This window comes from Schistocerca cancellata, chromosome 2 (genome assembly GCF_023864275.1).
Source record: "Schistocerca cancellata isolate TAMUIC-IGC-003103 chromosome 2, iqSchCanc2.1, whole genome shotgun sequence".
Lineage (NCBI taxonomy): Eukaryota > Metazoa > Arthropoda > Insecta > Orthoptera > Acrididae > Schistocerca > Schistocerca cancellata.
In genome coordinates, this window is record NC_064627.1 from 672791296 (window position 1) to 672804662 (window position 13367).

The following is a 13367-nucleotide window of genomic DNA, read 5'->3' on the forward strand; positions in this document are numbered from 1 at the left end:
AATGTGATCACAATTTTGTCACAGCAAAAAGGGAAATCAGATGAGAAGACAGAATTTAATCAACACAATGATTTGATTCAATCTTCAAAAAAAATACGATTCAATACTATCTGCTGAAAATACCAGGATTTCAGGAACAGGTAGTCTAAGTTCTATAAAAACTCCACAAAGTTTCTGGAAAAGTTCTCATTTCCAATTTCTAGGCACAGACAGTTATATAATATATTTTCTTACCTTAAGGTATTTTCTTACCTTAAGGTCATTGATGGTGTGGTGAAAACTAAATGCTTTCGTACTGCAAAAGAACAATGCAGGAATGCCCCACATTCCAACAGAAATGTCATACAATGGAAAAATTCCAATACCCGATAAAAAGATCCAGAACGTACATAATATAGTTACATAGACTGCATATGAGTACTTTGAACAGTAAATTTCACAGATAATTTTTTCAAAACATGTAAAAAGTAGGGATGTTTCCTGTACATGCCTTATTATGAATGTTTTGTGAAAATATAACTATTTTTCATGTTTTAATAAGAAGTTTTAATGCCTAATTCATAATTAGTTTGAAGAAGGGAACAAATCTTCAGTTTTTAATATTGTGATGCCTCCTTCAGGACAATCCAGTTCATATTTCCAAGGTACTGAGAAAGGAGATCTACATAAAGAATTTCATATAACTATTTGGTGAAGGCAAAATTAAAAATTAGAACAGCAGCAAGTTTTCTTGTATTTCTTCACAACAGGAGGTTTTGGATTCATTCTTTTCTTCAAACTACCAATTCAGTTACATTTGCAACTGAATCAGAACTTTACCCTTTCAAGCCCAGTAGTTCCATAGCAATACAGTCAGACAAACAAAACTATTTAATTGTTAATGTTATGCTGTTAGAATTCACAAAATTGTGAGGTGAAATTTACACAAATGTCAGTTTTACAATTTGAAAGTAAATGACTTAAGCTGGTGCTGCAGTATTCCAGTCAATGAAAACCAGAAGAGTTTGAATATGGGAAATAATTCATGTAGTGACACTTTTTTTTCTGTGTTACTAGAAACCCTGAATGGTGGGGGGTGTGCGTGGTTGTGGTGAAGTGCTTTAAGGTCATTTTTGTAAGTTTCTTAAAAAAGCACTTTCTTTGTTAATCCATTGTTCTGAAGAATTGATCTTTCTTCAGTTTCTTTTCTTTTCATGGCTGAGAAAAGCTGCACACATTAGTGAGATATGCAAATCCATACACGCACATTGTCTATAGCACATTTTTTGCAGCTTGTGAAATTTTTTACTCAGCATGTGACATGGGATGTTGTCGCAGAATCTTCATGTCTTCATTCTGTTTACTAGTGTTACCAGAGAGACTTTTTTTTCTGGGTCACTGATCACTCACTCCTTAAAGGGATCTGGCTCTCTGAATCAGTTCAGGAGTGTACCACCCATCTCTAGCTCCTTCACATGTCAATTTCACAATGACATAAACAACAAACAAGTTAAACACCTTTAGAAGGGTTCAAATATCCCTGGTGGATTTGTTGCTCAGGTGACATCTAATGACTTGTCCACATCAAAGTCACTGGGCTCTCCTGATGGACCCATTCTGCTGCTACTGTGTCTCCATTTACTTCACAATACTCCCCATCTCCCTGTCTCTCATGACATTTAGTGGTCAATTTTGCATCACGTAGGGCTGCACTGCTACTTTTGATTAGATAGTGTAAATCTTGTTCTGTGACTGTGAATGGATTTGTTTGCGCAGTAATTAAGAAGATTATTTTTGATATGTGTAAATAATTAGTAAATGTCCTCTCACTGATCAATCAACAGCAAAGAGAAAATCTGTGTCATAAATACTGCTGTACATATTTAATTTTGCAAATTTGTTATGTGAATCAATACTTATTAGTTTTTGTAATTATTTTATGTCCTGGACTCAAAAAATAAAATAAATAGCAAAGAAAATTTCTCCCCAATGACTAACACTGGTATGAAAGTCATTTATGCATATCAGGAACAGAATTGGCTCCAACATACAACCATGAAGAACTTCTATGTTAGTGTCTTTTTGGTTCTGATAAGTGTTCCACTAAAAGTTTATCCTTTGAGAGTGTGTTTTCTCTGTTCTTTGTATATTATCTACTAGGTGTGATGGAAACCAGTCATTAGGTGCACTTTTTATTCCTAATAATTCCAGCTAATTTAGTTGAATTTTGTGGTCAACAGTTTCAAAAGCCTCATATTCTCAAGGGCATCATGAAACACTTTCATAAATTCTGCTGCAGCTGATTCTGTATTTCTGCCACTTCGGAATCCGGACTGTTGTGCATTTAGAAGGCTGTATTTTTTCTAGGAATTCATTAATCTGTCTTTCATAATTTATTCTATTATTTTTGAAAATGATGTCAACAGCAAAATGGCCTATAGTTTTCTGTCTTTTGGTTTAGCTTACCTCAGCAGAGTTAGGTTGGAACTCCATTTAGGCCTGCTGACCTTTTTTTTTTTTTTAGTTTTTGGGCAGTTTTACTGATTTTGTGCTTTGTAATAACATCATTATGCTTCATGTATAATTATTAACATGTATCATATCTTATTTTGTAAATTTTAGTTACAGTTTCACAGAAATACTTGAAAAATACTCATCCAAAAGGTTCGTTAGATGGTGTGAATAATTTATTGCCATTTCTTATCCATTCTTATTACCTTTCTGTTTGTCTCACTCACTTCATTTCCTGTTTTATAACATCTCAGACTGCTTTGCTTTTATTCTCTGCATTATATATTATTTTTTCATTGTGTGACTTTTTGCTGCAATCAGCACCCTCCTGTATATCTTTTTGTTTCTGTGGTAAAAATTTAATAACTCTAACTTACTTGGATCTTTTTCGTTGAAACAACCTACTTTAGTATCTGACCGCTCTTTCTAACACATTCTAGTATCCATACAATTGCCTCACTCTTTTTTTAACAATGTTATGTTACAACATTTCTCCTCTTCTCATTTGTTCATTCTTGGAATTAAAAAACTGTAGCTCCCAGAGTAAAGCTTTATTAGACTTTTTGCTTTTCTTACTAATCACAATGTTTATTTACTAGTATCTTGGCATTTATTGTTGTTACCATTGAAAACTCATTTCGTACCCCTGTAGTGCATACATTCACTGTTTCTTGTGTTACCTAAAATATATGTTATTTCCACCTCATTCTCTTCATTGACATGCTATTCTGGCATATGGGTGATGAACGAGAGCTCATAATAGAATGAACAGTGAGTATGAGACTAAATAAATATTTATTTTCAAGCTTCTTCTGTAAATAAACAAATATCCTTAGACCAATGCAGAAATAAAGCACAAGGTGACCCATGCTCATTCAAATTTTCTGACTTTTTAAAATGTCCTTTGCCCACTGTCAATGAAGGAACAACACAAAAAATTGTTTTTTGTATGTTTGTCACTGAATTTGTTAGTTTTTTATTGTAAATCTTTGCAATAGATGTTTCAATTTTTTTGTGATTTGGTGTTACAGGAAGAAAAATATGAAACTACCAGGAAATGGAACCTTTGAAGAGCTACAGGATGCTCTAGTGATAAAAAATCCAGTTGATCTCACACATTTTCTGCAGCCTTTTCTTATATTTACTCAATACATTGCGTAAGTAATTGTAGACAAATATTTCTATTGTTGTATACTCCATTCTTCAAACAAACAAACAAACAAACAAACAAAAAAGTTTTAAAGAAACGTCTAACACATGTATCTATTAGAATGTATATGTCACTCTTCAGCAAAGTGCACACATATGTGATATTTCCTAGTGGAGATAAAACTGTGTGCTTGACTGAGGTTCAGACCTAGAACTGCACACTGAAAGGCAACATTCTGGGTTCAGGTTCCAGTCCAGCCATTAGCATCAACAGGAAAGGGGGAGGGCACTTGCTCCCTCCTGGAATATGAATACAGTCTTTTTATTCATTAAAGAATTCTCTCGACTTTCTGTCAATCATTGCAACTCCACTGAACTGCACATTTAACTTTACCACCCAAGATGAAAAGTACTGTAACTTTAGCATTCACTATGTAACTTGGACTTTCTTTGTTCAGATTCTGTTCATGTAAAATTATGCCAGTTTTTAGTGTTACTGTGGTTTCAGTGCTGAGCTACAATTAAGATGAATGCGAACAGTTTCAGAAAAATGCCAAAATAATGTCTTTGATCTTTTTTTGTCATTTCCTCATTCAGCCCTTTTCATCATTCAGCCCTAACCAAGCTGCAGAGAGGAGCTGGTCTTTCATCCTTGCGCGAGAGGCAATGTCATGTCATAATATGATGCCCTGATTCCTTGGGGCCCACGAGCCGCTTCTGTGCTGCAACTGTAGTTTAAGATTCATCTGTGGAAAAGAGAACCCCATAATCCCTTGTTGATTCTGCATTCAGTTTCACATGAGACAGCTATTGTAGTGCACTTGGAAAACACACCCATGCTATATTGTAGGTGTTAACACCCATGCATAATCTCAAACTCAGCAGTTGAAATATTAATCTAGTCATCTACTTGCTCTGGGCTATATTTTTCCTAATCAATTCCAAAAAGAAATAGCTTTCAAAAAATATTTTTTCCTACTTCAGGTATGCTGGTTGTGGTGAAGCAAGCTGGAATCTCTTTATTTCACCTCTTGTTTTGCCATCTGCCTTCTTAAATTCATTTTGTTTTCATTTTTGCATAATTACCATTAACATACATGAGTATAATTTGCATTTCCATAAAAGAGAAAGGTTGGCCCTCAGGCTTAAAGAATATACCACCAGGTCTTATTTTGTGCTTAGTTTTGTGTATGTCATTAATTTCCTAATTTATCTGACTATTCCTAGTTAATATCTTTTGTTGTAGGGTGAAATCAATAATTGTTTCATTACTTAAATTCTATTGTTGGCTTATAAACAAATATAAATTCTGTACTAATTATAAAAATTTGGAAGAAGAACTACGAGGATTCTTTAAATATTTATTTGGCTCTATTCGAAAACATGATAGGAAATCCAGCACTTAATTAATTCCAAAATAATTGCCAGGTTTGCCAAAAGTATTGTTTGCACAACTATATCTGTTAACTTCATTATTTAAACAGATAATTCAGCCTGAGCTTTGTGGGAGAAGAAAATGTTAAAAAGAAGGAAGTTTTCGAAGTATTCAGTTAACTGAATGAGTTATGTTTTAATTGTAATTTCTGTAACTTAAGCAATGTGTAGTTCCAGTGTCTATTATCATGAGGATATATGAAGGCCCAATTTTTGGTCCCGAGACAGTCAGTCCACAGCCGATTTTCAGATTAGAAACCTGTATTGATTAGATCAAGAACCATGTATCAACTTAACCATGAAATAAGTGTAACACAAATAGGCTGAGTGTTAAAACAATGACAGTGTCTGTTCAATAGTGTCGCACGTACCATATTATTCTGCAAGAACTGTGTGGTTAGGTTTTAATTGCTCATACTGTTCAATGGTAAATTATTGTAGCAGTATGCTGACATTTGCCTGCAAACTATTAATGAGGTTTATCAAAAGTTAACCAGTAGTATACTGGCCATATAACTGTGTAGTATTGTGGGGTTGTGAACAGTGAAAGTAAAGAGCTATGAAAAGCAAATGTGCAACTGTCGGCTGCACCATTTACAGTAGTCAGTGTTGAACTACCCCCCATTTTTCAGCCAGTATAACAATGCAGTACGTCGACACTCAGGACTATCAATGAAGAAATAAAGCAGGCGAATGTCACATGTTCCACATGAAAAATATAAATCATGAAATAAATGTATTAAATTTTTAAACATGAACAGACGTGAAGATTTCAAAAACAAACAAAGTGTTACAGATGACGTCAAAGTTGAACAAGCCTTTTCAGAAGTTTATTCCATGTTTCTCCACTTAAAGACCTATTAATGTGGCATTGTTGTTGATATCTCACAGGATTTTATCAATCATTCTGACTTTTAATTTTCAGTTTCAGGTTAATATTGTGACCCTAATCTATGAAGTTATAGATGTAAGTGGATTGCGCATAGAAGCAAAATTTGAAGCTGTTGCCATAATGTTGCCAAACCAGGAAATTGTAATAGCTTCAGTATACTTCCCCATCCTTCCCCCCCCCCCCCCCACCCCCCACCCCTCCCAAAAAAAAAAAAAATAAAAATAACACAATGAAGACCTGCTTGTGGAGCTTCTGGAGAAACTGATATTTTTGCTACTCAGACACAAAAATTCCAAACACTAATATTTGTTGATATCAATATAGACATTAGGTTTAAGAATAACAAGATTGATAGCTTGCTAAATACATTAAGATCACTTAACTTCAGTTGCATAAATGACAAATCCACAAGACAAGAAGCATGTCTAGATAACATAATTTCTAATTTTCGTCTAAACAAAACAGAATTCAACACAATCAAGCTAGACATTTCAGATCATGAGAGACTATGGCTAAGATAAATTCTTAACAGTGAAGCAACTGAAACTTCCACAGACTGTAGTAAAATTATAAAACCAATAACGAATCGAAGCTAAACAAGTTGACAAGTAAATTGGATTTAATAAAATGGGACAAAATAACAACCACTGTGGGTGCAAATGAATCTACTAAAAACTTTCTAGAACTATTAACTGAAAATTTTGAAGCATGTTGTCCTAAATACTGCAAGAAAATATCAAAGCAAATTGTTATATCAAACCACAAAATCTAAAATGCTGGTACACCCTACAACTAAGTAGAATTAGAATCATAATGCTACTCTATCATGATAGGTCAAACCACAATAATACTGACAAGGAAATGTATGTGAAAGTGAAAAAGATTTAAAGGTCTGAAATCAAGACAGCTATGTGCAAAGCAAATGATACATATATACTAAACTCAGTGAATAAATGCAAAGCTGAATGAGAAATTATTAAAACAGAAACTAACTGTGACGGTTAAGTATACCAGACACCAATTCCACCTGATATTCTAAATACGCATTTTGTCATTGTCAGTCAGATAACAACATAATGGAGAATGTGAGTAAGGCAGAGTCACTTACTGAACCGTAAGCAGACAGACAGCTTTCACTGGACTTGTGTAACTGAGAATATGGTCAATGAATCAATACCTAAGCTCAGTAATTCTAGAGCAGAGGATTACTATGGTCTCTCAAATTATGTTATTAAATATATCAGAAATCAAATTGCAATGCCACTGACTAAAATAATCAACAAAATTTTAAATGAAGAGTGCTTAAAAATATCTGTAGTTAAACCAGTACATAAGAAAGGAGATATAGCATCACCAGGTAACTATCGGCCAATATCACTTATATCTATAATATGAAAAATAATAGAATACTGCACGCATACAGTCAAAGCAGTTGAGAGGATGGTAGCAAAAATATACAATTGTTGTGAGAATAAAGATATTATCTGTGCAACACTTTTGGACCTCAGGAAAGTTTTTGATATGGTCTCCCACAATATTCTCATAAAAAAACTCTTCCACGGTGAAGTGATAGAGAATGCTTTATGTCTAATGCAGTCATACTTGGACAGTAGAAAACAGTTAGTTAAAGTGAATAATCAAATGTCAGAATGTCTCCCAGTTGTAAAGGGGATCTGTTATTGGACCTTCCCTTTTCATTATTTATATAAATGATCTATCTGTAGTTGTATCATGTGGTGCAGTGCTTTATGCTGATGACACAACACTCATCACATGTGATATGGTATCAATCTTGAAAATGTGCAAAACAGCATGGCAGTGGCAATAGAGAGGTGCACTACTTGGTTTGAGGCAAATGTACTGCAGAAGAATGATAGTAAAACTGAAGCTATTGTATTCAATCTGAATGCTCCCAGTCATGATAACAAAACAGTAAAATTATTAGGATTTCATATAGATCAAAAGCTCAGCTGGGATTCCCACACTGGGAGGATATGTGGTAAATTGGCACATGCCCTATAACTGCTGTACAAGCTGAGGAGCAGTGTCAGTAAAGAACATCTGTTATATGCTTGTTTTGTGTTATTCCATTCACACCTGAGTTATGGAATACTATTATGGGGCAATTCCAGAGGCTCAAGATTAGTGTTTAAATGGCAAAGAAAGCCATAAGGTGCATAGCAGAACTTAGCCCATATGAATCATGTCAAGATTTTTTCAAGAAACTGAATATAATGACAGTACCTGGCGTTTATATTTACAACTGCCTTGTCTTCGTTAAAGAGAATCTGAGTAAATTTGACTTAAGGAGAACAGTTCATGACCATAACATAAGAAGTGGACATACAGTTAATATGCCATTTGCTAGGCTTGCAAAGACACATAACAGCTACAAATATCTTGGTCCTGTCTACGTCAACAAATTACCTGAAAATGCCCACACAGTGCCAGTAAATAAATTTAAAACTAGCCTTTTGAGGTGGATCAAAAGTAAAGTAATTTACTCTGCTCAAGAGTTCCTTGAGTATGTGACAAATGACCGACTTTCCTTCGGAGAATGAACTATAAATTAACTGCAAACTATACATATGCCACGCTGTGCAACTATTTTATTAGTGTTTTATGTACTAATTGTTAATTATCTGTTTTATTCTTTATTTGTGATTCACTTTACTATGTAGTTCATTTATCTTGTAATTGATCTCTAAGGAAACTTCTTGTTGTTATTGATATATGCACAAATGTGTATTGTATCCATCTAGGATTATTATATTGTAGTTAATAACATTTGTCATGTCAAAGTTCATATTTTATTATTATTGTATTAACACTGACAACACCAATAGCATGTAAATATTCTCAATGGTGGAATAAAACATTTGCATTTGTATTTGTAATATTATGGGAGTAGGGATAAATTATTATTGTGTGGCTATTTTCTAATTTTATATCATAACTCAATGGATACACTGGATTTAGTCATATGATGATGCAATTTCAGATTGTTGAGTCAAATAGTGGCATCTACATTCATATTAATAAGATAAAGAGGTGTACTTTCATGTTCTAATGAAATATGCTTACCATTTAGGTACCAAAGAAATCTACCATAAATGTACTAAGTAGATAAGTATTCATCTCTTGAGATACAACAAATTTGGAGCACTTTTTGCCAAATTTAGTTCCTGGGGCCTAACACATTTTTATAAACTCACCAAATCAGTAATATAAAAAAATGACAAGTTTTGAATTTTGCCCCCTCGATGAAAAGTTTCTGCAGATGTCAACAAGTCCAACATAAAGTTTTAAATCAGCCAAAGGTTGCTAATTATTTGCTTTTCAACCATTAATATTATCTGTGTGGAAGATCTTTACCCATTGTGGTATATGCAGTGGCGGACACAGAAAAACCTCAAGGAGGAGGCGGTAAAGACATCTTGAGCTACCTTCACTTTTACTGCAATAAAAAATAATCAAGTCACAGCCAAAGCTTAAGAAAGTTTTATTTAAACTGATTGCACACACGCAGAAGACAATGCCATCTTATGACAGCATAAAAAAAAGTTACAATTGTGGTTCTCTTCCTTAAATGATGAATTCTATGTGCCTATTCTTCCTAGCAACTTGGTCAATTACACCATCAATAGGACAATCAATGTCAGGGTGAGTGTTCAACAGAGCTAAGCCATTAAGTTGATCCCTATGTGCCAGACAGAAACATATAAAATATGATGACTCAGACGCGTGTGCTACATAGGAAAGTACAATTACTTGATAACTCAATTCAGTCGAGTAGACTAATGAAAGAAACTAACAAATGGCATGCGGGCTGACTGGTGGGGGCAGCATTGGTGGCAATGCAGACAGCCTCACAAAGGGGGGGGGGGGGGGTACCACTGAATGTAGCACATAAGATTTTTCTTTGTTTAGGATTTTCTTCTAGTTGCTACATCAAGTGGTAATTTTCTGTAACTCATTCTAGACTTCATAAGTTACTAGATGTCAAAAGAAAAACACTTGGAGAACAGCTGACATATACAAAGATTTAAAATGCAACTAAATGTCAAGCTTTAATAATTTCCTAAAATTCATGTAACAGGATAAAGAAGAAAGCATTTTGTCTAGAGAGTGGGAGGTGGAAGCCACTACAAAACATAGATCATGAGAGTGTCAGTGTGCAGTGACACTGTAATCTGGAGGAACCTGTCCGATGGAATGAGGAAAGTAGCTGCACAGTGAGGGACGTATGGAATTTTTACAGTAAAGTCATTAGGGGGGGGGGGGGGGGAGGTCCCATACCTCAAGCAGATCCCAAGGAACTGTAAGGCTGTCTTTTAGCTAAGGATAGGGGTACTTTTCTGAACTAAGGCAGACAGATGGAGCAGGGGCCATTTGGAATGGGGTGTCAAGTGAGTGGAGGGGAAACACATGAAATAGCCACAGAAAATGGACAAACTGTTCTATGGTTGGAAAGGGAACTATGGATAATATAGTGTGGGTTTTGGGGATGAAAACCTCAGAAGAAATTGTGCTGAGATGTGTGCAATATTACTGTGAGGCCAGGATATTCTGTTATGCATTAGTTACCATTGTGTGCAGAAAAAAAGAGAACAGACCTAAAATTGTGATGGGAACAATGTGTGGGGAGGGGTAAGTTGATTTGAAGATGAAATGTAGTAATTTGTTGCTTAGTGCAACCCTTGACCAATTCACCCACCCATCACATCCTATTCTGTTCCTGTCATAGGCTTATCCTATCTCATCATAGGCTGGACCATCTGTGGGAGCAACCATGTCATATATCACCTCTGCTGCAAAATCTGCACAGCATTTTATGTGGGCATGACCACCAACCATCTGTCCAACAGAATGAATGGACACTGCCAATCTGTGGCCAAGAGGAGTGTAGACCACTCTTCTGTCATACTTCATGTAGGTAGAACACAGTTTACGTACACTTGCACTGGTGGTAGCACAGAGGCCAATAGAATGAAGGAGGATGTTTCAGAGGTAAATGACAGAGACCACAAAGAGAACGAATAAGCAAAACAAGTTCAAAGCATAGTAGAGTCATTTAAGTGTAAACACTAATCCAGAGACCAATCCAAATCACAAATGTAAATCAGGCAAGGTCAAAATCTGCTATTCAATAACGTGTAATTAAAGGCTTCAGTAACTAATGACAAACTGGCTACTAATAGCTGGGCTCAGGTATTTAATGGTAAACACTAGTCTGAGGGTGACACCACCTCATGTGCTTCCCATGGCAGCTGCACCTTGAGCCCAAGTATCTCTGATATGTTCTCCCTCTCAATACTTGGGCTAAACAGTGACTCTGAAACACCATTAGATATTAAACCTCTCCCACCTTTAATTGTCACTTAAGCTGAAAATGACCCAGCCTGTGCCAACTTCACTGAGGAAGGGGAGAGAGAGAGATGCAGCAATTCCCACCAAAGGCTCCTGCAATAGGTCCCCATCATGATTGGCTACTGTGGGAGGTGGCACCATCTGTGTGAGTCCTGCCTGATTGACAAAATCTAGGGCACAGCTTGGGCCAGCCAACAGGGTAGCAGTCACTAGGTGTGGTTGAGATGGGACCAACCAGTTGGTCTCCATTGGCACCACAGTCACATAATACTAAACCTCCATCAATGATGAGGGAATGAGACCACTGGTGGTGGATGCGGGAGCTAGAAGTAGCAAAGTGGGAGGAAGTTGTTCGACCATCAGGTAACATCATTGGTCCTTGTCCACTTCCTGTGAATGCCTAACAATAGGGCAGAGATTTTAGTGGTAGGAGGTGGACTGGTGGGCTGGCTTGTCCCTGGAGTGGTTGCAGATGGCACGCCAAGTTGGCAGTGGAGGGGAAAGGTGGAGGCAGTACATCACATTGCAGATGGAGCTAAGTCTGTTGCTTGACCAGCTACTCCTGCTGGCTTCAGCCTCAAACTTCTGCTTCCCCTGCTGCTGATGATGATTACACCATAGTCCACCTGGGGTTCAGCCTAAAGTATGTGCCCATACATGGGAGGCCATGTTGTAATATGGCTGTGTGTGTGGGCAGTGCAACTTCTGAATCAGGTTGTGCCTGTGCAAAATTTTGGTGTTGGGCTACATCTATCCATGGGAGATGGACTAGTAGGTGGCGAGCAAGCTGTTGAGTGCTTCCCTAGAGTTGTCTGTCATCAGTAGTTTGTGCATCTGCTTCTCGAATGTTCCAACAATCTGCTCAACTTCCAAATTGGATGTGTGATGGAAAGGGATAGTGGTCAGATGCACAGTGCCATTGCCTCAACAAAAATCCTGAGATACAGATGCCACAAACTGAAGGCCATTGTTGGAAAATAGGGTGGAAGTTGGCCCTCTATTGCAAATATGATGTACAGGGCATGGATAGTAGCTGCCATAGTAGTTGTAGCCATCCATGCTACATGTGGAAAGTTAGAGAGGACATTGACTACTAGCAATCACATTGCTACCCAGAATGGTGCAGCAAAATGTACTCTTTGCCATGGGAGTTCATGGTGGACCAAGGGTTGAAACACTGTGCTCTAGTTAACTGGTTGTGAGCGCAGGCATGGCAGTTCCAGGTGATGCATTCAATGGTTGCAACACCCCAGAATAATACACATAACATTGCAGTATTGCCTTCATTCTGCATATTCCCCAATGTGCTGTGTGGAGGAGCGTCAGTACATTGGACCGGAGCATAGGAGCAACTACCACCCACCATTCAGCATCATCCATAGCCAACAAAATGCCCCCTCAGTGATGTTAGGCCAGTGTTGTAAGGAAAAATAGGTGAGCTACTCTGGGTCAGTGACCTTAGGCAAGTGCTCTAGCCAACCCTGTGGTAAAGCAGTCAACATCATGCAGAGAAGCAGATTGTGGGCGATTTCTGCTGCTACTTTGCATGCCATAATTGCAAATTCATCAACAGCGTCTTGCTGATTTGTGTCTAAGGCAAAATACAGAGCCTCATGCCTATCAAATTTGGCATATGGGCCACACAGCAGGCAGGGAAGTGTATCAGCATTGGAGAGCTTTGTGATAGATTAATAATACATCTCATAGCAGTAGTGGCATAGTTACAATGCCAACTGTTGCAGCAAGAGCACTGTTTTATCAGGAATTCTTGAAGAGGGGCCAAACAGAAAAGCATAGAGCTTGTGATCAGTTATCAGGTAAAACTTAGCACCACAGACACACATGGCTCTATGGTGCATAACTAATGCCCCTTCTCAATTTGTGAATAATTCCTCTGTGGTGCAGTTAATGTTTCAGATGCACATGGAATGGGCTGCTTTGTGCCATAATGTATTTGTAGGACAGTATGGCACAAATGTCAAAATATGACGCATCAGTGGCAACTCCTAGGATGGAATGTAGCTAAAGCAGG

General features: G+C 37.0%; 1 protein-coding gene across 1 annotated transcript in view; it reads left to right on the forward strand.

The window, feature by feature from the left end:
* Nucleotides 1-13367, forward strand: part of LOC126162394 (adenosine deaminase-like) — an 84791-nt gene that overhangs the window by 39415 nt on the left and 32009 nt on the right. The window contains exon 3 of the mRNA XM_049918872.1: nt 3522-3647. Within this exon, the coding sequence (XP_049774829.1) occupies nt 3522-3647 (126 nt within the window). The remainder of the gene's footprint in view (nt 1-3521; nt 3648-13367) is intronic.